At 35.6% G+C, this 27,613-nt stretch overlaps 1 protein-coding gene across 1 annotated transcript in view; it reads right to left on the bottom strand.

Moving 5' to 3' along the window:
* LOC104161508 (chromosome unknown open reading frame, human CXorf30) overlaps nt 1-27,613 on the bottom strand; it is a gene marked incomplete at its 5' end in the record, with an annotated part of 52,263 nt that overhangs the window by 4,009 nt on the left and 20,641 nt on the right. Inside the window, 6 exons of the mRNA XM_009699978.1 lie at nt 4,722-4,890; nt 11,554-11,715; nt 13,220-13,391; nt 16,587-16,745; nt 20,145-20,239; nt 20,881-21,040. Coding sequence (XP_009698280.1) covers nt 4,722-4,890; nt 11,554-11,715; nt 13,220-13,391; nt 16,587-16,745; nt 20,145-20,239; nt 20,881-21,040 — 917 coding nt within the window. The remainder of the gene's footprint in view (nt 1-4,721; nt 4,891-11,553; nt 11,716-13,219; nt 13,392-16,586; nt 16,746-20,144; nt 20,240-20,880; nt 21,041-27,613) is intronic.

The following is a 27,613-nucleotide window of genomic DNA, read 5'->3' as shown; positions in this document are numbered from 1 at the left end:
AGTTACATGCTAATTAATTATCAAAGAGATCTGTGTTAGGAGGGTGTTAAATGTTGGGAGCAAGTATCAGGAATTTTAAGGTAAATGGTATTCCAATTATTTTCTGAACAGTGTTAACTCGGGAAAGTCCAAATAAAATTTATAAGACTTCCAAATAAGTTAAAACACAGGAAATTACAGATAGTGCATCCAGTATTCCCTGACCTTTAACCTATACTGCAGCAGTGACAAGCAAAAAATGACCAGTTATGATCAGTGTATACAGAGTGAAAATAAACCAAACCTTTATGTGAACTGTGGAATTGAAGAGCAAAGGCAAGAAAACTCACAGATCAAGAGAAAGACAGTTTAATAAGTGAAGAAAAGAGGGGTAAAAAAAAAAACCCCAAACCTACAGCAAAAAACCAACAACACACAAGAAACGCAAAGGCAGGCAGTCACCACCTCTCACAAGCAGACCAATGCCCAGCCAGGCTCTGAGCAATTTCTAATGAAGAAGATGGCTAACAAGCATTTTCTTAGCTTAGAGGAACATTTCCAGACAGAATTAAAGGTGGCTTAATCGACTTCTGCAGTTCCAATATTAGATGTTTCACAGCATTGCTCAGACGTAATACAGTCAATATCAACCATTCCTTCAGGACTGGTGATGGTCTGAATACCCTCGTACAGCAATGGTTCCCATATTGTGATAATCTTTTGGCATTATGAGAATTATAGTTTCAATAAGCAGAGTAACCTTTTCTCATGCTTGTGAAACAAAAACTTTAAGTATCGATTCTGCACTCAAAATCCAGTGTTGCTAATTATAGGATGTGCTGCATTCACTGCCTGTAATGAATTTTCTAGATGTCTGCTTTTAATCATAAAACTCTGGTCAACATCAACCAGTGGCAAGGGACACAGGTGATGTCTTATTTAATGTGAAACTATTTCAATTATCCTGTTAACTTGGTTACATTTTTCCTTGCTCATTCTGTTTAAGAAATACAGTTTAGAGTAACATTAAACTATGATAATTAATAAATCTACCAGGAACAATGCAGAACGTATTTTTACCAAGCTACTGAATATGTAATAGTACCATTTGCTGTTAAGATATGCAAGTTTGTATAGACAAGCTTAGAGAAGCCACACCTGGGTATTGTGGCTTGCACACCGAATCATTTATTTGCAGAACAGCATGACAAATGGTTTTGATATGCTATCTTCCATAGGCTAAGTTAGTGTTTATTCAGTAATAAAGGTGCACGAGCCTGACTTCTGGAGGGCTTGATAATGTTACCTGCAATCTGGTTTACTCTGACATCTATTTTATCATTTAAGATTTATTTTGTGTGCCTTCTGCTTTGGAACATCTCTGAAGTCTCACCCATGAATTACACACAAATTGCTCAGGTCTTCTGGCTGAATTCAGCACAGTGCACACAAATTAACCGTAAGCCAACCCGAATGCATCCTTTTCCAAGGATTCGCCAGCCTCCAGGCTGCTCTGCCTTGTGCCTGGCAGCAACTCCTGCCCCAGGAAGCCTTCGCAGAGCATCCCCCTGCCCCAGCTCCTTCTTGCCATCCCTCAGCTCGGTTGCTTTCCTGTTCAGCTTTACCAGCACATTGCAGCCTAGCTCTGAGACGTCAGTGCGGCTGAAGAAGTCCTTTTTTTCCCCTCACAGCACTTTATAGCTTATCCAAGAAGCATGCTCTCTTCACTAATTTATCATTACTGGCAATACATTTTTTTTTTCTCAGCTAGAACTGTGCTGTTTGTGAAGGCTATTATAAATGTGGAAGTTTGGTTATGGAATAATACCTATCAAAAAAAAGCTCTTCAGGCACCGTGTCACTATTTATTACTTGTAGCTTGACTAGATTATAATGTTCTCTTTCACAGCTACAGAAATGAGCATGATTATTTTCTTTACTGGCTTTTTATTATTTTTCATTCTTTGATCTACAGAAATTTTTAAAGTAATTTTCTATGTCACTTTTTCAAAATTAAGATTCTTAACAGCTATTCAAATAGTTATCTAACTTCAATTGTTTTGATATGTAGTTGACTGAGAACAAAAGTTTTAATGATGGTTAAAGAATATTTAATTGCTTCAGTAAAGTAATTACGGTTTTCTGCCATTAATAAAATCTACTGTAAGTATTCATAAATATTAAAGTCCACAAAATATCCCACAAAGTACCTGATTTGTGTGCAGAAAATATAAATTAGACTACATTATTTCAATTTTATATATATATATATACATTCAGTTAAAATGTACACACTAAATTCTGGTAAAACCAAATTGTAATGTCTTAAGGGTAATTAGGTCCTCAGGGCTGGGTTCTCAGCAGGGCAACTAAACAAAAAAATTTGCATGTACAATATTTGGGTTTAATGTTTGCAACAAATAAGAAAAAGATGACTTTCCCCATAATCCTAACCTCCCATTTTACTTTGCAGCACAATTGTAATGACCAACATAAACCAAAGAACTTACCCTGTCATCTCAGCTACTTTACAGCCTAATTATCACTGTTCATTGAAGCACACCAAAATGACCGTTCTGCTACTCACTATTCAAATAATTTAATAATAACACGCTAGTGTTAGGACTATGACTTTACCCTCAGAAGTGCAAAGGAAATTTTAGAGCAAGACTGCTGTACTCCTTTACTACGGCAGCATCAGAAGAGAGGCGACACTGTACAAGAAAGGAAACTTCCTCACTGTTTCTAAAAAACAGTCCAAAGCCTCAGCCGGTATAGTGTGCAACACAGGTTCTTCAGTGTCACGTCCAACATTAATTGTGTTTCACCATCTCCTTTATTATTTCCCAAATAAGAATGATTTAATACTAGTTTTGCATCTAACTAAATCTGTCTCTCTCAGGTCACCAGTGAAAATGATTTCAACTAAGAGGAAAGGCAGAAGCGAGTATCTGGCATTCTCAAGATGTCATCAAGTCTTATTTCAGGTCAATGTTGAGAGCGCAGCAGCAGAATTACACACAGGCACAGATGCTCTGGCTTACATCAGAGCTACAGGAATGGAAGCTTGTGTGGAGAGGAGAGGGGGAAGTCCGATGTATACAAAAGGACTATCAGTAAGAGCAAAGAGTGCACAAGCCTCACCAAAACATTACTGAAACAACTTAATACTTCAACAAGAATGTTAGAAATACCTCTAACACACTGTCATGGTGTAATATTGGTCCAAATGGTGCTTATGAGCATTAAGAGTCCTCAATGTATTTTTGAACATACAGGAATAGATAGGACAAGATGTGATCTGATACGTATATGTAATATGTATCATATGTATATGAAGTATGTATGAGTGACTTCCTCCACCTGCACGCAGTACCAAAGGTGGAGATGTAAAGAGCCATCTGCCTCGTTCATAACCAGAGACCAAGGTGTGCATAGATGCAGGTTAAAAATCCAATTCCTCAAAGCCCATCTGTACTGATAAATTCCTAACAGGAAATTTTGGATTACTGACTGAATTCTTAGAAAGCTAATCATAATCTTTGACCATCATGTTTATCCCATTCCAGACAAATTTATTATGTTAAAGCTCTTTGTTAGTGATGAAAGTTAAGCCAAAGACAAACATAGCTAGTACTTTTGCATGTGTCATGCCTAAAAACAGGAGTCGAGTTCCAGAACTGCATCAGAAGATTCTGAGCTCTGTAGATGTGTCATATAGCATTATGTAAATATAAAAGAACACAGAATAAATTCAGTCAGCTATTTTCTTTTTCAAATGGAAGCGTGATAAGCATCATTGCTGTTTATATAAAAAGACTAAATTAATCAAATGTCTAATAGGGTAAAAGAAAACAAGTAGAAAGGATTAAAGGGCCTTCTTGTTTTTCCAGGATTTTAATTTCTTATTCACTGTTGAACAAGTTGTCACTCGGAGAGATAAAACACTATAGTCATTTGCCATGTATCTTTTTATCAACTTTGTTTTGACCATCATATTTTTCAAATCAATATTGCTGTTTCACTTCTAATATAGTAGCCTGAAAATTGCCAGTATGCAGTGGATAGATTTGAAGTGCAAATCATGATTTGTAGAGAGTTTGAGGTGTTTGATGATACTATGTTTTCAACAAACAGTTTCCTTTTAAAGAATGACTTAAAAATTAATTCCTGCAGTAATAAGAACATTTTTACTACTGAAGGAATTAATGTCTTCAAACGTTCCCTGACCTTTAGACTTACTGAGGCTACTTGGCTACAAATTCTTTTTGTTTATTTTGAAGCTTGTTTTAAAAAAGTTATTCTTGGCTTTGCGTTCTGAAATTCTGCCTTCTACAGTTTAGTATCTAGCTTCTAGTGCCTTTGATCCTAGGAGGTATAATACAAGTATAATCAATAACCTAGGCCTCACATATTCAATTACTCATATACTCTCCGCCAGTTCTTAACATCATTGTTTTGATTCTCTGCAAAAGGTCATTCTGTCATGTTGTTTATGGAGATGTATCAAGATAAGTATCTGTCTCTGGTGATGATGGCAAAGGGATAACATAGAAATTAAAATAAGTTTTTCCAGCTTGTCATGAGTTAATTTTCAAAACTTGTCTATTCTATTGTGAAGAGTAGTGAAATAATCACAGCGTATACATTTGTGTGTTTCAATGCTGCTTTTTTGTATAGGATTTCTTTTTTCCCTTCCATTGCTGAAGGTATATTTGTGCACTGAATTCAGGAAGGCTTACCTGAATTACAAGTATCGCTGTATGCTTCTTGCCGTACATACTTGGCTTGAATCCCACCGTTATAGGGGTTCCCACAGTGCCAGCTGGAAGAAGTTCTCCAGCTTGCGGCAGCACCAGGAACTCATGGTCGCTGCCCTCCAGGAATCGCGCAGTGAATGGCTCTGGGTACCTACGGAAAAGCACAGGAGCCTATTGTGCCTTTTACGGTATCTTAATACCATATATCTACAATCTGACATTTAGGCCACCATGTGGCATGACTCAGGAAACTTGGCAGCCCATGGAATGCGTATAGATTATTAACAGTATTCTTACAGAATAAATATTATGTAGCAATTATTCACATTTATTTACAAATATTTATAATCTGCATATTGGTCTTCCATTTCAAACATACTTACATGCTATTACAAATACTATAACTACTAGAGGATAATGATAGCATTTGACACGAGAAAGAAAAGAATCATCTGACCTGTGAAGATATAATAATAATAATGATAAAAATAAATTCCATTTCAGAGTGAAAAAATCTACTTTTCCTATTAAAAGCCCCTCGCTTTTCCAAGCTCTAATCAAATAAAACTCACAAGCCACCCATTTTATTAAGTTTTATGACTAGAACTGAATTTGCAATCTGGTGGAGTATTACTAGATTGGGAAGGAGTTCTGAAAGCCTTGAAATGAACGTATGGAAAATAATAATTTTCTATCACTGTTTTCCATATTTTTCATATCCCATAAACTAAACATTTTAAGATATTGTAATAATGATAATTAGGTTCCTCTAGCGATATTATTGTACATCTCTTATCTCAAAGCATTTGTCACAGGTACTGCAGACCTTGTCTAATTGCTAGTTTCATGGCAGTACTCTTGCACTCGAAGAAAATGCCTTGTTCCTGGTAAAGACAGTGGCTGAGGACTACAGAACAATCTTAGGCCAATCCCAAACTGAAGCCTGTCTATCATGGTTCCTCAGGGACTCCTTGCCATAAACTTTCTCATCATAAAAAGAATATATATTTTTATGATGTCCAGCTTTATCCTTTTAGTTTTTATATGTGTTGCTGAGGACAACTCTATCACTATCTGGACAGAGAGAGAACAAAAGAAATTGAAACTAGAAATACAACAGCATGGTCAAAAATAATCCACAACACCCTGCCACAGTACAGCAGGGCAAGTATCATGCATGCTGAGAGGGAACACATTTTCAGTTGATAAAACTTGAAGAATGAAAAACTAGCAGCATCTCGAAGAAAAGCTGTTCAAATCTGTTTATTCACAGATTGTCACACCAGAAATAACACTGCTTTCCAAAGAAAATACTCACAAAGAAGTGAAATTTAATATTTTATGACAATTCATATCTCTACGGAAATGACCCACATTTCATGGGCAAGTGCTGTTCTGTGGGTGGTACACTGGCTCTGTCATCCTGTTTAAAAATAGCTCTCCTTTGGAATATGTTCTCACGAAAGGTTTTCCTAAATGCAAAATGCTCTCATGAAAAAAGGTCACACGGTAAGTTTATAGAAACAAATAGTGGGAGTGCAGAAAAAGGAAACCAAAAAGCTTCTGCCTCCTCAAAAAGAAATTAACTGATACTTAGCAGTGCCATCAGACTTCGGTGCATTACCAGATTTAGCCTAATTTTTCCTTTAGGTGACAGCAAGGTGGGCAAAACTACTGAATGTCTGAAACTATATTTCAAGTCTTGTGACATCAACCTTATGCTGACAATCGCTTCTCGTGGTGCCTAAAGTTGTGCAGCTGAGTCTATAGCCCTGGGCCATAAGCACTAATCCTGCTACAGCCTGAGTTCCCATCTATGTGCTGTCTAAGCCTTGAATTTTCCCATCTGTATTTCCCACAAAGACGGCTCAGCTGAGAACGCCTAGAGCATACTTACTACACACAGAGGGCAGACAAGGGATGAAAAAGAAGTGATGCCTCTTAGGCTGAGTAGTAGAGCAGAGCACTCATCAAGAACATCTGAGATGAATATTCAAACCCCGCTTCTGGAAATAGAGACCTCAACATTTCCAGCATCCTTGCTCTATAGACTAGATTTAGGAACATTTTAAGACAGTGCTTTCTTTATCTCCCATGTTCAATCTGTTTTCTGGTAAGTAGTTAGGGATGGCAACTCCCAATAAGCACTTTGTGTCTTTGTAGGACGTACAACAGTGTGACTTAGAGTACAGATGCAATGATGAAATGCTAAGGGAGGTGGAACAGGCTGCATGCACAGAAGACACAAGAAAATAAGGACTTCATTCCTGCAGAAATTGCATCTTAGTAGGGTGTGATGCAACAGTAGTTTTTTTTTCAGAGACTGTAAATGATTCCTCAAAACAGTTAGTCAGAAAACACACAGGAGTAAAAGCTATAGTTTTAGTCTTGACAAGGGGATCAGACAGTTTAAAATGAAACTGTCACAAAATTGATCTATAATTGAGCACACAAGCTATTTGCCAAGTTAAAAAAAAAAAAAGTCTTACTGCATCAACCTTGTCAGATTTTAATTTTCATTAAGAGAAACAGAGGAAAAACTAATTAAAATGTTTTAAAGAAAATCTGCATGTTTTTTGACAGCATTGCCACAAGGTACTAGAGGCAGCTATAATTCTTTTCTGTGGTGAGTAAAATATATATACACATACAGACATATATACTTACATGAACACGTATAGTCACACCTAAAACCTCCCTGTTCCCTTCTCTTCCCCTTCTCTCCCCTCCCCAAAGCCTGGCAGTTTTAAACAAAAAAGTCAAGTCAGCTACTGGATTCAAAATGTTCTTCAAAGTAGATGCTATGTCTGAATAAGGAAAATAGAAATTCCAGCAAATTGAATGTATAGCCATCTTATGACCGGCCATAATATGATAGGCCAGCAGAGATTCTGATGAAGATATGGCTAATGGTGCAAGAGCTAGCGATTAAAAACTTACACACAATCGGAAACAGGAACATTTCACGGTGCCTGTAGTGCTGATAAATCATGAATTTTTGTTTTAAAAATATATCTAAAGATGGTCTCAAGAAACAACAAGCAGTGTTTCACTGATGTTCACATCAGGGAGATGACCTGGCATCCTGGCTAGCTCACTAGCATAAGTAAATTGATTTCTCATTCTCATCTTCTATAGTACAGATAAAATTCCCAGAATAGCACCTGAATTTCAGGCATTATTATTTTCAGTGTCTGTATATTTAGTGTATAATTAAAAATTAATAATTATATGGTTTAAAATGATTAAAAATTAATTCCTCCTTTTTGATTACTGCTTCAGGTAAAACAGCTTTGGAGTCAATGTTTGCCCTGTCTTTCCTCAGCCATGAAGGACAGTGATGAGGCAGTCTGCATTTTTTCAAGAAGGCTTTTGTTTAACTCAAGGGTGGCAGATACTAACATGCTTGATAAAGTTTAATGACGTGCAGAGTTTCAAACACACATACGAACCAAGCACAAATGAATTAGTAAATATAAGGGCAGAGGCCATATAAACCAGAGAAAGCAAATGTGTCTTCCCACCCGTATGTTCCATAACTCCTGTCATAATGGCTTGATATTGCCCTCAGACAATATGAACTCTGCCCTTACTCAAATAATGAACAAGTGTAAATATTAAATTGAATTTAAATAATAATTGAACAATGCAATGGCAACCAGGAAGAGTGAAAATTGAGCTAGTATTTAATAGGCATATTTATAACTACTCCTTTAATCTTATTCTTAAATAGCATTGCTCTTATAGCAGTCTGTGCTCGTCAGTGTTCTCATATTAGGCAATTTTCAAATTAGTAAACTAAAAAAGAATAGCACCTTATGTCTTCAATTAAATAAAACCTTAAAATTTATATTCCCATAGAGATCTCACTGCAAAACTTAGAAAATACCCAGCAAATCTGAAAATATAAGCCTTTATTAAATTAAGGCTCAAAAATAACTTTAATGTTTACTCCTCTCTTCCTCAAACTAGTGAAGCAGTAAATTATTCCTGTAGAAATGTATTCCTTCATAAAACTCAGCATTTTGAAAACTATACATAAAAACAATGTACAGTGCTTTTGATCAAATGTCTTTTTTTTTTTCAGTAAAAGAATAACAAAATATCTTAATCTGTAAAGAATGTTGCAACATGCTTTCAAAAATAATTAATCATAACTAAACTTGCTTCTTGTAATTTGTAGTTAATATCTGTTGGATGATACAAGAATTTTCAGTTATTATGTAGTGAAGTTCTTTAAACTTAATAACAGCATAGAGCTGTCAAATTCTATAAAATTATTAGTCCTAGTTGATATGACTTAGACAACTTCTTTTAAAAAAAATGACAATGGAAAAAAAATCAGGAAATCCTCATTATTTATCAAAATTGGTTATGTTTCATACCAAAACCAACTCTGGTTTAATTGACTACTCTAAATCCTGAACTCTGGACATCAGAAAATATTTAACTCCAATTATCACTCTATAGCTTTGGAAAGACTGCTTCAGAATTAAAGGACTTTCAAAAAATATGAAGAAACACTGCATGACAAATGATTATCAGGGAATGCTTTACCAACTATAACATCACTTTTGTCATCTACATGTTGCATCACCAAAGCAGGAGCTAGTGTATTTATCTTCACAAAACGTTAAGATTTCTGTCTCATTCCTGTTCTACCCAGGGGTACTCCATTTGCAGACTGGTAAACTGACTTTTCCTGCTAAAAGTGGTCCTGGCTAAATGTGTGACATGTAGTTATCACCAAAGGCACTCTGTGGATCACTGAACATCCTCATTCAACTTGGTATATATATATATGAGAATCCTAATCTGTCCTTCATAAGATCTTGAGCCTTTTGCTTTGGCCTGAGGTTCTCAAATATTTTCTGTTGCATCACTACGTACCCTGCTAGCCCCAAAAGATGTACAGGTCTTCTCAGTGATGCTGAGCTAGCACTCTGGCTTGCAAGCAGCAGAGGGAGAAAAAGACACAGCTGCAGGTTACGCAGAAATAACATCTCTGTTTCCCCCCGCAGCTACTCTCAAAGCAGCAGTGTCAGGAGGTACTATCCAGCGTAACAGAAGAAGATAGAAAGTATCTATATGCAGAGTGAAAAAAACCCACCTCTCTAAGTACCAGAACTGCCTCTCTATGGGATTGTGCTGCTAATTGTTTACTCAAGAAAACCTCTGAAGAGCTGATCATTTTTTTCAGGGAAGGTCTATAAGATGACACTCAATATTCTAATTGAAACTTTTAATCCATATTTTAATATTTCAAGGTTTTACTTTTAATCTAAGTCATTTGAGTTATTCAAGCATTAAATTACATCTGTCACATATGGGTTTCTTGTGTAACAGCTTTTAAACTGCAGATCCAGTATGCTAAATGTTGGTTGGCTGACTGTCCTATTTGTATAACAAAACCTCCACCACCAAAGTCTCCTAAGCAAGTCGAAGATAAGATAAAGCAATATAAAACTTACAGAGCAGTTGTTGGCACTATTTACGTTACATTTTGGTTTTGATATGTATGGGGGGAACCCTTGTTACGTAAAATAAAGTTGGAATTTGTTTAAGGGAAAAAGAGAATCTGCCTTCCATCATGGCTCCTTCTTTGTATAACTACAACGATTCAAGTTATATAATACCTTTCTGGAGAACATTAGGTCTCTTCACTACTATCAAACACCTACCAGGAGATTACAGTATTGCCAGAGCAATTGCTTCACTTTTGTTCCTGAAACAGCCCATTCTACTGAAGCTGTTAACTTGAACACTGTAATAGGAGCCTTTTTCAGAGTCCTCAGTAATTACCATCACTGACAGCAATCTGAAAGCTGGAACAACTGTCCCATCTTAGAGGCACACGTTTTGGAAATAAGCTCTTAAAAAGAAATCAGTTGGAACTGAAGGCAGGACACATCCTGCTGGGGATGCTACTACAAAAGCATGTATCTACAATGAAAGTGAACTGTCAATCAGTGTATCTGGCACACTTTCTAGATATATAGTAAAAATTGTTAATTTTAAAGAAAAAGAGAAGCTTTAAAACTTCCATAAGCTAATTAGATTGTAAGCATCATGATTCTTTCAGTTTCACTGTTTATTATTTTAAAACTTAGCTATCAGTACCACACAATTTATTCCTTGCCTTCCTGATGTACAGAAATGACACTACAGGTTTGCTATAACATTATGAAACTCTGAGAAAATGATGTAAAAGTTATATTAACAGAGATTTCTGGAGGACTTTTAGAAAAGAGAGTACAAAATACTGAAATATTACACCATTATTTTGTCTCATGAAAGGGCAGAGTAGAGATGAATTCATAACATGCTTACATAACAAAAGAGGAACACTTTAAAAAGAATGGCACATTTAAAAGATTTTAAAGTACAATGCAAAGGATTGTTTTTAACTTGGTGTAAGTATAAGGTACTTTGATAAACAATCTGCTAGTAAAAACACTAAGGCTTTAATAGTGAGCCCTTAATACCACAACACACCTTCCTTAACATTATATTACACATTTTTACACACACAAGCATTTTAGGGCAAAACTTTAAAGTCATAATTTAAACATTTGTATCTATTCCACAAATTTTCTCTTGAGGGCCTGCCTCCTAAATGTAGAATGCTTCTGTTTTCTACAGTATAGCTTCAAAATCACATTTGTTACCTATTCAACACAGCACTTGAAATTAATGATGAAATAGCTGCAGTCCAGTTATGTTTCTGTTGCCCAAATCTATCCTATCCGATGTGACTGAATGCGAGTTCTAGCCTCAGAAAACTGCATAAATACCTCAACATAAGTATTTTTACCTTGTCTGGCTTGTAAGCTTAAAGCCAACTATAGATTCCTTATTCAGGCCAACTGCTTCAATGTTGATGACATCATCCACTTCTGGCTCCGTAGCAATGAACAGCATCGGAAACTTCCAAACACCTCCCGTACTGCATTGTACTACAAGAGTTGCTTCATTCCTTAAAATGTCAGATAAAGGCATTCAATACATAGAACAACATTATAAGACATAAACTGAGCAAATCAATGTCCAAAATAAGCCTCGAGTGTGTAGAACTAAACTACAAGTAAAATGAAAATACAGTTGTCTTTAAATTGGAATACATCCTTAGTTTTGCATGGCATAGTATGTATCAGTGGCACTTAAACTGAAATGTAGACTAAATAGGACTTGATATTTACAGCAAAGCACAAGAAAGGAAATAATATGAAAGCAAAATTATTGGCACAGCCATGAGATTTGATTCTTCTGCTTACTCTCTGTTGAGTTAAACAAATTTAACTCAATTTGGTTTACTCATTATTTTTCATTTACTGTGGTTAGAAGAGAATTTTGTCCAGAACACGTTAGCAGTTCATATTAAAATCAAATAGATCTGACGAAGGTCTATGTACTTTAGAAAAATTCCAGACTGTTGTCTTCAGACCACCTAAGAAGAAAGTTGGTGCTGTAGATTCTGAAGATAAAGAAACTAATTAATTGCAGTCACTGAGTCCTCTACATGAAGCCTTGGTAAGTCTCAACTACACAACAATAAAAAAACAAAACAAACCAACCAAAAAAAAAAATAACAAAGGACAAAGTAGAAATAAAAAGAGTTTCTAAACCAACCTCCTCTCTGACACTGACACTGCATGGGGGCAGCGGATAGTCTTTCCTAAAGGTTTGCTCTTTGTTTATTTCAGTAACCTTCTGGACTACTGCAAATAAGAGTTCCCTCCTGCATCCCAAAAATACCCTCTTTGCATGCAACCCATGATATTCAGCAGTGACTGCTCCCTAATCTTCCTGGTAATGTCGAGCCCCTGCATTTACCGTGTGCCTGCAGGTTACTGAAGCTTCTTTCCAACCTCCTCCCCATACACATTTGACTGCTTCAAAAGAAAGGCGCAACTTCCCTCTCTCCAAAAGCACCTCTCTTTCACAGTTTCTTTTTAAAGCGGTGGGATGTACTAATGTAAATCAGGCAAATCCATAATTTTTTACATCACAGCTATAAAAGAGGATAATATTTTCCTGTGGACCATTGTTACTGGGGCACTAGAGACTAATTTCAAATGCAACCATCCCATCTGGCCAAAGAATATACACATATGCTTGTCTAGGAAAAGTTTTCCAAGACTGACAGACCATCTTGTCTTGTCAAAATTCTGTGAATTTTGAGAACAACTAATTTTCATTGGAAGTCTTTCAATACTCCAATGTTTAGAAGTAGATTGATGCACACATAGACTAAGGTGGTAACTCAACAGAACCATCTCACAGACATTAAAAAGAAACACTGTCAGTTTTAATACCAAAGATATCATACTGGGAAGCAGCAAGTGAGAAAATAAAAAATAATAGATCTCAGAGGTGAAAATAAAATGAGGAAAACAATGCAGGAAAGTGCTTACATAGCTAAGGGTGACCAGACAGGATTTTATTGCGTATTCTGTTGGTAATAAGGAACAGGAGCTTACCTCATTGGTTTGTTAGGTGCAAACACTACGTTAAAGATCAGTGTTACGACTCTGGATTCTCCATCCCATTCTCTTTCAACCAGATGTATACCAACAAAAGATTCAAGCTGAGATTTAATTTCATTTGATTGATACTGCAATTCATACAGAAATTCCATTGTTGTAGAGAAACCTAAAGGAGGCAAGAGAGGAAGATCAGTCTGTGTGCACTCTAACGTCACACAGTTGGCAGGGTAGTAGTTACAACTCTTTCTTTTGTTACTAAAAATGACAAATAAGAAAAAACAGTAATTATCCAAAACTTGAGTGATTTGCTTGTGACTGCATAGCAAAATCTTCCAGTTTCATATGACAGGCCATAGAGTTTCTGGCAAAATGAAATCTGGAAAACTTACTTAGGCGATGTGAACAGTAATAGCAATATTGTTCCGGCTATCACTTCTGCATTACGGTGAGATATTTCTAGTTCATCAGCCAAATGAAAATTGCAAGAATGTAATACTATTAAGTAATGCCACTGGGACAATCTCAAAAAAAAAAAAAAGTCTTTAAGGACATCAGTGCCATTGATGGCTGCAAGCCCGAGAAACAGAACACAGAAAAATAGTGAAGATGTCACCAGCAGCCTCTTCTCTTATTCCCTGTAGCAGCTATGAAAAGGCCAAGTAGCACTGACATAAGAATAAACAGCTGAGTTTCTTGAATCAAATGTCTCCTCCAGCTGTAATAAAGAAAACTGTGATATTCAGTATACAATAGTAATTTGTGCACAGAAGGGAACGTTCCAACGAGGAAAAGAATCTCAAGCTGCTAATCTATATAAAAGTTTTACAGGCTTCATGGATGAAAAGTCTTTTAACACAACTACTAAATCCTACAGGAGACTTCATTTTACTATGACCACATACCTCAGGGCACATTTTGAATTTGCACAGCTTAGTACAACGTGTTGTGCAGAACTCCAGTGTACACATCCCTGTATATATATGCGGGCTATAGAGTGCCAGCCAGTTTTTTCCACGGCCCATTGTTCTTCTGGAAAACCTAGAAAGTTTGCATCTTAAGGGCTTTCATTAGCTGTGCCTTCTTAAGGAGAAAATAATGTAAAAAATCTAGTGCAAATTAGCACAGATAGATCATTGTGAGGTGTTATGATCTTGCAGAAGAACAACTAAGATCCTGGAGAGCTCTGCTGACTATGGGTTTGGTTTACCGAAGCTTTTGCAAAATATCATTACAAAACAAGGGTGTTGTGGTGCTGTTTCTGTGGAAATAATACTTCCTTATCACCAAACCAAAGAAATTACAGGAAATTCTGTGAACAAGAAATGTGAGAATTGGAACTTTGGCAATCACAATCATATAACAATTAAATCAGTTCTTTCAGACTTCTCATCTTTCCTGGATGTACATCATACTGAAAAGTAACACCAGGAAGAATGTAATAATTTCTGGGTTTGTATTATTATCGGTTTTGTACTTTTGTGAAGCTGAATAAATAACTTCCAGATTAGTTTATAATTGATCTGGTTCTCTGTAAGTGTTGAATATTTTAACTGAACATGATTTTGCATAGGTTTTAGAAAGTAATTTTAATTTACATAATGATCACTCTCATTCTTAAAGCTTGCAGATTTCAGTATTTTATAAAATGGTAAAAAACCAGAAATGAGTGACTGTCTTGTAAACAGAAACATAAACAGTTCCAAACTATGTTTACTCACAATTCCCAAGCTCTTTTTTCCATATTTGTTATTAATGTTTAGTTATATTAAGAAATGGGAGTAGGAGGGGTTACTTGTGAGAGAAAAAATTATGCAGAATTCTTTCTTTTTTTAATGGAACAAGTGGTAACCTTGTATATTAACAAGAAAGTCCTATTTGAAGTTCTTCATTAAAATGCCTGTGCATATTGCAGTTCAATAAAGAAAATAAACAATGCATGGAATCTCTCCCATGTTTCACACATAAATAAACAAACAGCCAGTTGTAAACAAAAATTACGTAGCTGACAAAATAATCCATCTAGGCTTTCATTTCTACTCTGATACCCTATTCTTTGACTTCTACTAGTTCCCTGTCTTCCAGCAGGATTTGTCACCCTTAACAACAAGGTAATAATCCATAACAGAGTGACCAAACCGGTGGTTCATCCCCTTGTCAACACTTTCATTTTGCCATTGCTCACAGTTTTCACCAACTGTTAATCCAAAACAAACACTTCCTTGTTCTTTCTTCTGCTTCTTGCAGAGTAAAAAGAAAATAAAAATCACTTAATCTCATTTATATAGCTATAGTTCTCTCATCATTCAAACACTCCTTCAAAAATAATGCCACAATTATTCGGATAACAGAGAGATGGCTTAAGTAAGATACAGGGCCATCTTCATCATTATCATCCTCTTCCTATTGCTTTCAATATTAACCTGCTATATTTTATCAGCAATTAAATTAAAATCTCTGGATGAGAGATAAGTCTATAAGAATATTTTGTCTCTACCTATAGTGGCATTTTTTTTTCTTATACTGCCAAGATTTCTTTGGTCATATCCAATTTAATTGAACCCATTTCTTAAAGCTGAGCTTCCTGATCCAGACCCATCACATCAAATTGGCATTTAGTGGAATCCATACCACTGGCTTACATAAAATCTGCTAGGGCAGGGGAAATAGCTTTTAACATGTGTTTGGTCACGTTGTTGTTCTTCCCCTGTTTCAAAAAACTACTTTAATGAAATTAAAGAAAACAGCAGCTTTCTGTATATTCTGATGAGTGTCAGGAATTTTTGAATGTTAGATAATTGCTATAAAATTTTCTAGAATATATATATATTGGTTGGTTTTGTAAATGGTGAAACAAAGGGTACATGTATGTACCCTTAATGTATGGCTTAATGTATGCCAAGGTACATTATGGATTAGCGTATCTGGAAAATGTTATTTAACCACTCAGTGCAATTGAGCTGTCCGTCTGCTTTGTCAGAGGTCAGCATAGCTGTGAAACTGGCACATAACAATAAAAAAACCTTATACCTGCGCTACCCTACAGAACCTGGACAACACTATCACCCCCTGCCCAAAACTGGCTGTCATGAAACCTTCTCAAAAATAAGAACTCAGGAGCAAGGAGCTAAGACCAGCCTTTGGGCTGTGAGATGAGCTATGAACTAATAAAGATTAGGGAAGTTAATTATAAACACTCGGCCCTTATGTTTGGCTTATGTGATAAACTGAAGCCATTGAAATGAATAGGTTAGGTTACAAAGGACCGTTACAAACAGAGAGACAGAACAGGTGAAGGTGAAGTACTTTTACCTTATTTGCAATGTTCCTAAAATAGTATGATATCCAAGCTATTTATTCTTACCATCAGTGACTTGAACTTCTTGGATGTCGGCTGGCTCATTTGAGTTGACCACGGCAGAATTCCTTGTAGCAGCCATAGCAGTTGCACCAGCAACTACACCCGTCAACGGCACTTCTACTCTGCTTTCCACCCTCTGCCTGGCTTGACAGCATACCACAGCTACAGAAGAGCGAGAACCCATTATTTGTAAAGTGTTGGTATCTTGATTTTAGCAAAACAATTAAACACAGAAGTTAAATCTGCTTCAAGAATGACAGATTTCCAATAAGGACCAAGACAACTAAAAGTTTTTCCCCAACCCACAATTTCTGTTGTTCTGTTTAGGTGAAATAGTAGAAAATATTGCTAGGCAAGCAAAAAACTGTTTCTACAGTTAGTTCACAACAGCACTTGCAAATTTGTCCCTTTTTTGTAATCATGAAATGTACCTTCATTTTAATTCATTTGCAAACAGAACTTATGGCATAGTTTGACATATGCCAATGAGAAAGGAAGACTGAAAGGAAAACAAAGAAATGAAAGAATTTAAAAGTTAAATGAAGGAATATTAAGTTATTCTGACTTCTTAATTTAAGAACACTGTTGTTCAAACTTCATCTTTTACAGAACTAAGCTAGAATAAAGCATCCTGACATGAATTTTTCTCTGAAACATGACAAGGCTTTTTTCAATTCACTAAGTGATTTTAATTTAATGCTTCTAAAATACGTCTTTTTCATTACAAGGTAGTTGGCTTTTAGCTTATACACTAGATTTTATAAAGTTTACTTCAATAGTTATTGTTTATGGTTCTTTCAGTAATTATTGGTGCAGGAAGAGGATAAAATTAGACACAAGAACTGAAAGAAAAAATACAATTTCACAATGAAAACACTTAGAATTTTCTAGAGTTATGGAAATCAACATGAAAAAGAAGAGCTGATTACATACTTCTCATTTTTAAGGTCTAAATATTATTTTCATCAGAATTATACCCAATGATTCTTTAAAAATTAACTCTGAACATAACATGAAGATTTAATGATAAATAGTTTAGAACCATATGTTGGTAAGTAATTATGTAAAGTGTTTTAGAAAAGAGCAATGAAACCCTTACTTCTATACCATGTTTATTTAGCTTCAGCTTTCAGTTCTGGAGCTTGATTCACTATCATTATTTTGGAAAACAGACAATTGCACATCAAGTTCAAGTCATTTCCTTTCTCTAAAAAAAAAATGAACCTTTTTTTTTTTTCCCTTGGTCTTTTCCCGTTACCAGGGTTTAAGTAATTTCTGTAGCTCTCTTCTAAGCATTTCCATGAGGGAGAATTACTGAAACAGTTAAAAATAGATCTTTTTTCCAAGATGCATGGCCTGATATTTAAGAATAAATTACATTGTCTGTATTACACCAGCTTACCAAGTATTTCAGATTACTGTGTGCAAATGTCATGCTCGCATCATTTTCTATTCTGCAGCTCATCTTACTACCAGAAATGATTTTACATTTTCCTTTTCTTAAATGGCTAAGTAATACTTATGGATAAAAATGAGATCTGTGTGGAATTTGCCTGGACAAGTCCCTGAGCAACCTGATCTAATTAGACCTGGCTTTGAGCAGGATGTTGGATTAGATGACCTCTGGTGGTCCCTTCCAATCTAAATTATTGTATGCTGCTTTAACTCTACAAGAATTAAAAAAAAAAAATATTCTGGATGATTTTCCGTTTGTAATCACTTTTATAAGATAGCCAAGTTGTAATCTACTTAACATGTACTACATGGGTTGTGACCACTGATCATTTTAATTGGTCTCATGAGATACTAAGCCAAGTGACTTCTAGAAGTTTAAGTATATTAAGATGCAAATAAGAATGACACAAAAGATGAACTGCCTAATATACTAGCAAAGCAGCTTTGGGTTTTGACATAACAGCATGTAGCCTCCAGGCAATTTTAATAAATGTCTGCATTAAAAGAAATGACAATACTATTTTGATTGTTATTAAAAACAATGATTTAAAAACAAAGTAGGTTTCTTGTAAATGACCTGCTTTGGTTTCATAGCTTACACAGGGATTTTTTTTTAAAGTCCATTTATAACTAAAAACCATAGGCTTTCAGAATCAAGGCAGGAGTGGAATCTGTTTCATAAACACACTTATAAACAGGTATTTTAGTTTTCCATGTCATTTTTCAATGAAAGATCTAGTACTTCCTTAGGAAAAAAAAATAACCCAACATAACATGGTGATGGCCAAAAAAGGATATGTATTCAAAATGAATGTAATGCTCCTTGTATGCATTGCAAACATTTGCGGAGCATAAACTAGTGGATAACACAGTTATAAATATTCTACAGTTTAGTTTGCTGTTTTAAAGAAACATTTAGGAATTTAAAATTACTTAAGATTTGACATTACTTAAGTTTCTGATCATATACAGAAGTGATATCACTTAAGCAATTTATGAATGCTAACGGTTTTAATTCATAACTTCTATACCTAATGAAAACAACAGTCCAATAAAAGGGAGATTTATCTCAAAGTCTACCAGTGAATTACATAACAGCTTTAAATAACGCAACAAACATTCACATCAATATACATAGTTTCAATGATAATGAGACTTGTTAAAACTATCATTTTGGGCAACAGTTAATTGCATGATAATATTCTGCTTCATTCCTAAGGATATTAAAGTGGAAACTAATGAGATGAAAGCTCCAGTTAACATCACATCATTGGCAATTGTCAGCAAGTAAAAGGTCTTTAAGCAAATTAGATTAATGACAGTAAATATATCTATTTCTACAGTTTTTCAGAAGTTATTCCTGTACCTAAGTCTATTTAGTGGAGAAAGGTGTTATATTCACTCATCAAAAGACAAGTTGGTGTAAAATTGTCCCTCATCTACATCTTCAGCTGTAGTTTCACCAAGGTTATAGATTTAAAAGACTGTTCACAATTTCTGTTTCACAATTCTGGGATTACATCACACCTTTAAAAAATAGGTGCATCAAATCTATAATCATTTACTATCCCAAAAATAAGCAACAACAAAAACCCTATGAATGTCAGTCATCAGTTAATGAAAGTTTACTTCTCAGGAGCAAGTGGAAAACTTACTGCTATTCACACTACTCTCTATTCTGGTTTTGAGTAAGGAATGAAATTCAAGGCTGAGAGAAACCGTGGACATCTACTCCAATATTTTGTACCCTGTAAACTCTCCAGAAGTGTGTTCTTGGTATGCAAGCAGAAATCCAACCTTGTGTCAGTCTTTCATTTGATTTACCCTCAGTTTTCTAAATCAGCATTAACTGGGACACTGAAGGGCCCAAACCTTGAGATTTTCAGCTGCTCCTGGCTCCTTTTATCCACAATGAGAACAAAATAATAGATCTAGATTTGCTTTGTAGGTTGGGAAAGGAGATCTTACTTTTAATGTGTGATTTTATCTTTTTTTAAGACATAGCAAAGTACTACTGCAAATTCTCATGATCAAGCAGATAAGAACAGAAATTACTATTTAATTTTCTTAAATTTATTGTTTGCATTTTTTTCAGTCTTTACCTACCTGGAAATAATTTCTGCAGACGTGCTTCAGGTATTCCATAAACTGGATAGATCCAGAGTATTCCCTGAATTCCCCCATTCTCTGCTACAGTAACACTGCTTGGAAAAGAAGTGAAGACTATCATTATAATAGTTTTTTTTTTTTCCCCAGAGTACTCTAGACTTAAGAGTTATTGGAGAGGTGAGACTCCGTTTTATTGTATGCTGTAATGCTAAACATACGTAAGAAAAATATGAAACAAAATCCAATCAAAACAGAACAGCAATAATTTGCACCCACTTAGTTTAGTCTCTTCAAACATTATTCTGTCAGGATATGAGAACATTTGGCCTGATCTTCTCTCTCCTATGTCATGTCTACACTGAAACAAAGTTTATGCAGTTTGTGCATTACATAAACATATCCACAGGAGAGTCATTTTTAGTCCAAATATACTGAAAAATTAGAGGCATCTAAGAGCTTTCATTTGCTCAATATCTATAACTGCACTGGCAGATAGTACTTCACATTTTCTTTATTTTGAGTTAAAAAATGTAGGCATTGAAACACATAAAAGTCTTTTACCCTAAATCTGCACACTTTGCGGGGTACATTAAAAGCTTATGTTGGATACCTATTGCCCTCAAAATCAGACACTTGATTGCCCTTGGGAGCTACACACAAATAGCCAAAGGGGAAATGATGATAGGATTGAGCATCCTCAACTACTTTTTCTCTTCCTATTAGAATAGATTACCTCTTTAAGTCTTCATTTAATTGAGCAGAATCCTCAAAAGGCCAGTTTTCACCATTTTCCCGCATTACATGAATTACCACCGCAGCCTCATACTTTTTCATTAGGTCTGGCATGAATGACACTGGGATGTTCAAATTTTCTTTTGGAGCTAATCGTATTCCTGTAAGATAGAACAGATCATTATGGTATTTTGAAAGTTTTGAAAATTACTTGTATAATTTTACTCATATATTCCCTTTTCTCTTTTGATACACTATTTAACATTTTATCATAGTGTACCATTCTCCCTGTGATAACAAATTTCATTTTATCCTGCTCTTACTATGGCCAAATCTCATCTTATAGTAGCATTTGTGGCCCGTATTCCTGTAATAAGGTATTTTGTGATTCAATGTCCTGAACAGAGGAGTTCACATAAAGTGTTATTTTAGACTTCTACTTAGTGATAAAACTTTGAAATGAGACCCAGGGAGACTCTGAAGGCTCAAAACAAAACAAGCATGATTAAGTGAACATCCTGCATTTAATATTCAAAGATCATGTGTAATATATGTAAGTCAATCCCATGATTTCCTAGGGCCCAAGTCATATTTTTCGAGCATCTGTGGATTGCAACATAAGAGAGTAACACTACATTAAAAAAAAGACCAATCCAAAAGCAATTGTTCATGTTCAAGACATAATTGAAATATATTTGAAAGAATCTACATTATCATTATATAAGCCATGTCTTTTTTGAACGATTTTTCATCTGATTGATTTTGCTGTTTAAAAAAAAAATCCTACGTTGGCCTGACAAATTGCATTTTTAAGGCCCTTTTTCCAATGACGTGCCAGTCTGCCAAGTATCAGAACACCTACCTCAAGGTGTGTTCCACCTATTTCAGAAATAAAGTTGCAGAAAAATTACACAAAGTAGAACAAGGAAATCATACAGTTGTTTCACTATCAAGCTCCTTGCTTTGAAAAGAATTTTTAAAATTTGCTGGAACTGACATCTCGGGCTTAGAGTTTCAGTTTTAATTCTATCTGCAGAAAAAAACCTCTCAGTTATGAGTAACTCCTTCTACATTATGATTTTAATCCATTTTTGTGATAATTTTTCATGCCTGCTACAATGCATACATGCTAATACAGTGCTATGCGTATCATTCCCTGAGAATGATTGAATTTGCTCAAGTTAGTATGCATGGGACAAGGAGCACTCTCCCCATGATTGCTTCTTCTGATAATCACAGGCTGCTGTGTTCTCAAAAAAATGTCAGCAGGGAAACTTTATCTTGTGATCCAAATGTTCACCTTCCTACAGCCTAAGTGCCTTTAGGGTGAAGACCTCAATGCTGAGAGCTGTAGCAGAGTGGGTAATAAGAAAATTGTGATGCAGTCTTGGAAAGGACAAAATAAAAGAGGTGGATGCATGGAAGTTTGGAAATGAAGTTGTAGGGAGACAGAGTAAAATGATGGCAGACAGGAATGGCCAGAAGCAAAAAAGGTCAAGTAAGTCACAGCAGGGTGGGAGAGAAGGGTTTGAAAGATAGCTCTCCAAAACACAGAACAAAAGTCAGACCTCCCCATCTGCACCAATCCTTTGCTAGCATTTAATTATAAAGTTTACTGGACATTGCAACTTCTATTTACAGTTGGACTCGATGATCTTAAAGGTCCTTTCCAACATAAACGATTCTATGGTTCTGTTGCTACCTCACAGTCTGTTGTTGCTATAATTTATTCCTTCAACACGAACAGCTTGGGTAGATTAACAGCATATTTAAATTAATAAATTGCCCTGTCCAGACTGGTTACCTTTACATCTGAAAACATCTGAACTAGGATCCATCCCTCTGGAACAGAAGTCAGCTACAGGACTGATGCACTATTCTGCCTCTGTGAGAAAAGAGGCAGCTCTTCACAGTGATTTGCCCACTTTGGGCCTATTCTGCTGCAGTTAAGGCAGAGGCCTGTAATATCTTTAAATTAGAAGTGTATTTTTCAGGATACATTTGCAATTAGATTGCCTTGAATCAAAATACATGCATACCAAAATAGTGTAATCAACAACAGTATGTAAGCACTTTTTAACACCATTATGGCACATCCATAAGTTTCATTTGCGACTCTTTAACATATGACAAATAGAACAGACTGTAAACTAGTACCTAGTTATACTACACATGCATCGCATATACTGTTTGAACGATAGCTTAATTATGCCTGTTACAGAACATAGTGCCTTGGTTTTTCAATAAATTTTGATAGAGAACCTGTATGATAGCATTCTGGGTCATTCTGGCAGAAAACTGGTTATTAAAGATCAGGAAAAGACAAATTTTATAGTATCGCTGTTGAAACACAAGGTATTCACATTTTTAATAAAAAAAATCTTCTTAGTAGAAGCTGTTCATAATGACAGTAATTTTTGTATCACTAGGCTTGCCTGCTGCTGTCAACTAACCAACTGATCATTAGCTGCTAGTACAAATTCATTTCCTTATGATTTTACCTGGTTAATAAGATAGATGAAATAGGCCTAACTACAAAAATCACACATTGCTTCATGCTTCTCTTTTCTCCTTCCCATTTAGAGAATGTGAGCCAGCAACTGTTGGCACAACAGACAGCACCTATGTGGACAACTGTAATACAAATCGCCCTTACCAACCAAGTTGCCTGTGGACCTCAAGTACTCTGCTGGGGATACCAAGAACTAATACCAGTGGCTGATCCCTTATCTTCATGTAAGTATTTATACTGCAGTGAGTATCTGAAAATTCCTCATAAGAAATCCATAGTGAGGCTCTTTTTGGAATAGAGCTGTATCACATCTGGTAAAAAGCTTTGGGCCAGATTTTGATAACACCTTACTTCTCTTTCACTGTCCTACAGACCACTAAGTAACAGTGATAGTAACACAGGATGCAAAATGCTAAAGGTTAAATTAATCTCATCCTGCTTTTTAATGTTTACGTCACCATTTTTCTTCCCTCAGTACAGTTTATTTAGGTAGGCGGGATGCAAGAGAGATTCCTTTCACAGATGGTCCACAATGATTGTATTTCTGGAAGGACTCTGCTTCCTGAATTAGGGATTCTTCCACCAAAAGTTAGAGATGCCCTTTCCCCTGCCTTTGAAAGCTTCACAAAAATCGCAGAATGGTTGAAGTTGGAAGGGACCTCTGGCAGACATGTGGTCCAACGCCTCTGCTCAAGCGGAGTCACCTAGAGCTGGTTGCCAAGGACCATGTCCAAGAAGGCTTTTGAATATCTCCAAGGATGGAGACTCCACAACTTCTCAGGGCAACCTGTTCCAGCACTCGGTCACCCTCACAGTAAAAACCACAGTATTCCCTTATGCTCAGATGGAAATTCCTGTGTCTTCTGTCACTGGGCACCACTCAAAAGAGCATGGCTCTGTCCTTTTTGCACTCTCCCTTCAGGTTTTTGTATACATTAATAAGATCCCCCCTGAGTTGCTGAGTTCCTTAGTTGAAAAAGTGAAGTCATGAATATGCAGCTCAGATGCTAATAAACAATTTCACAAATGACTGGTTAAAACTTGAGAAGTTGCTTTAAGAAATAGATTACACAAGTAAAGAAATGAATGCTTGAGTCTTTATCCGAAAGGCTTCACATCATCACTATCGTAAGCACACAATAAAATGTATTAGATACAGCATGCTTATAAGATTTGTTTGCCATTTTATCAATCTTGTGTTAATACAATTCTGTATACTTCTGGCAGAGTCTTTCTGGCTTATTTTATTAAGAGATTTCATTCAGAGAATTTCTTTCTGGTACAAAATAATGGATACAAGTTAAACATTTGCTATTTAGATTAAAATAAATGGATTGAGAACAGGGCTCAGTAATTAAATACATTGTTTCATTTAATGCAATTTATTCTGTTTTTAAACAAAGCATGTCTAAAAGGCCAAGCATAAAGCCTACTTTTCATTTATGAAATCATCCTTCTTTAACTAATAGCCCATAATGCAGTTGCAGCCAAAATCAAAACCATTATTTTTGTCAGAAATACCCATCACGTTTATTTATGTTTGAAGTGCAGTAACAAGTAAGCTTCCAAGGGTTAAGCATACTGAGGGAAAAAAATATTTCTAAGTACAGTAATTCACTTCTTTGGTGATAATCAAAACAAGAGAAATTACACTTAAGATCTTTAACTCTGACAGAACTTTAAAAAATACATGTAACAGATATCATGAAGATCACACTCTCTTATTGAGGATAAACAGACAATGACTTTTTTAAACCCCTGTATAAGATTATCACTTAAATATATTTCAGAACAAAGTCTCCCTCACTTCTATATCACATCTGATTATCAAATCAGGTGTAAGAATGTTTTGCAGTGATACAGAAATTACATAACCTCCTAAACTGGTTTATCACCAAACATGCCTCTGATCTCTGAAACTCTGCTACCTCCAACTTTGACTTTGGGTAGGTGTTACAGACCTGTTAAATCCCCCCCAAAATTTGCCTGACATTCATATACATGCCACATCCAATTATGTTTTCCATCTCTGCTGTTATCTTCTTCATTTGTCTTTGCAATTTCCCTTCAGAGGTGCTATGATGGATTTTGTGTTCACTTCACAGAAATCCACTCGGCCAGCACGTTAGAAAAGACACATCTGAACAGTAGGAGACGAGAACAGTAAGAAAGCAAGGTTCAAGAGCAGTACAGAGCAACACATAAGACACATGTCAGAGAAGGAAAATTACTGTAAAAACAGGGAATAGTGAGCAATAGGACTGGAAAAACAAACAAACAAAACACCCAGCAAAAGGGTAACACTCATAGACAGTAACTGGCAAAATGATGCTATGGCAGAGAGCAGAATGAGTGGAGGAGACCAGACTGCACTCTGTCAAAGACCTTTGGCAGAGGGAATGCCAAACAGGTAAGAGTAAGAAGTGAAGAAGCATAATCAGGAATGAGAGTAGTAAAAGTTTTCTAATTATCCTATGGTCCAACACTTTTTCTAAAACTTTATGGTGGACTGGCAGTTTTTCTTGCTTTTTCCTTCCACATCTATTTTTTTTGCATCCAATAATCTGATACACAGTAGATCTACCCCATCTTCCTTTGACTATTTTATACATTTGAACATTGTTTATCATCCTTATTTCCCTGATAACAACTTTATGTTGATAATTTTTTTGAGATCATACAGACATCCAAAATCTAAAGGTCTGCAGCACAGTAATGTCCTAGATCCTAGATCACAGAAAGAGGAGACATACTGCAAAGTCAAAGGGAAAAATGCAAAATCTCTTCTACATCAGCACTGTAAAAGATGTATCAATACACCTTTTCTGTGAATGCTTCTATTTGTGACACATTAAAAAACAGATAAGTAAAAACTCAGTTACATTAGGTCCAATGGTCCTTTCTTAACTAAGTCTTCATTTTATTGCTGCACACATTTAAATATAATTCTGATATTCCCAAGAGAGAGTAATTTATAAATAATTATATAGAAGAAAAAACAGAAACACAGTATGGATGGAGAGGGATTGCTGAGGTGAGTGGAGGGATAGATAGTCATATTTTTTAGAAATAGGATCTTACATGTTCTGCCCTACTGTGGTAAAAGGAAAACTATGGCCTAACTCAACCTCTCTGCCCCTCTACTACAGTGAATTAACTGTGTTCTGTAAACAACAAAACAGTCTACCAGCACTTAACAACCTGCCTAAAACCTTGACAAAAACTAGAAAATAACCACACAAATATTTTGAAAATGCAAGAGCCACACAAGAAATTTCAGATGCTTTGTAAACAAGTGTGACTTTCTTTTTAGTGCCCAGTCACAAAAACTCAAACTTCATCCTTTCTCTCTTAAAGAAAGTTCATGTTATCCTAAGATAAAGTACTAGCAAGTAAATTAAGAGTATGACAGCTTCCCCTTTTGTTAATCTTTTTCTAGATCCAAACACACACAAAAATGTCTTGAGACCATGGCTGAAAGGAAACTGTAATTGCTTCAGTTCAGGCGTAATTGAATTTTTGACATATGTCAAATATCTGATTATTTTTGACAGATATATTTTTAGTTCCATTTTAAACTTTTCTTGGGTATACATATCTCTTAGTCTGATCTCTGAAAGTACAGTCAAGTTCTGAAGCTACAGCAGATTTTAATCAAAATCCGCAAAGTGTTGTGAAATCAGTAATGACACTGGAGCTGTTACATCCTTCTACTTTTTATATACAACCAAAAATTGTACTGCTTGTTACAGGTTTCCAGGAGACACATCACACTTCATACAGCAGACAGTAACTAGAGACATATATATATATATGTCTCCAACTGACTCTTGTAAGTGAATGGGATAGAATGATTACTCAGCACTTTTGCCTTTTCCAAAGTTTTCATTGACATAGCTTATAAACTTTTGAAACAGCCAGTTTAGCTATTATTCTCTTCCGTGAGTCACATATATATATTTCCTGAGTTATGCATTTTTATAGTCTTAATATTTATACTCTTCATCATTCGAGGTTTACGGGTTTCTGCAGTAAGGCAGAATTGAGCACTACACCGGTTTTTCGGTTTCTTAGTACTGAAGAAAATAGACAAAGTTGGTAAGAAGAATTCCTCTTGAAAAGTAACTTTTGTTCATTAATTTGATTTGTGTCATAAAACAGTAGGCCTGTGAATTACAGAACCCACCATATGCTACATGTATTTCATAGCTAAATACTTCCT

This window comes from Cariama cristata, unplaced genomic scaffold (genome assembly GCF_000690535.1).
Source record: "Cariama cristata isolate BGI_N322 unplaced genomic scaffold, ASM69053v1 scaffold12485, whole genome shotgun sequence".
Classification (NCBI taxonomy): domain Eukaryota; kingdom Metazoa; phylum Chordata; class Aves; order Cariamiformes; family Cariamidae; genus Cariama; species Cariama cristata.
The sequence above is the reverse complement of the archived record's forward strand: the minus strand, read 5'-3'. Positions and strand labels throughout refer to the sequence as shown.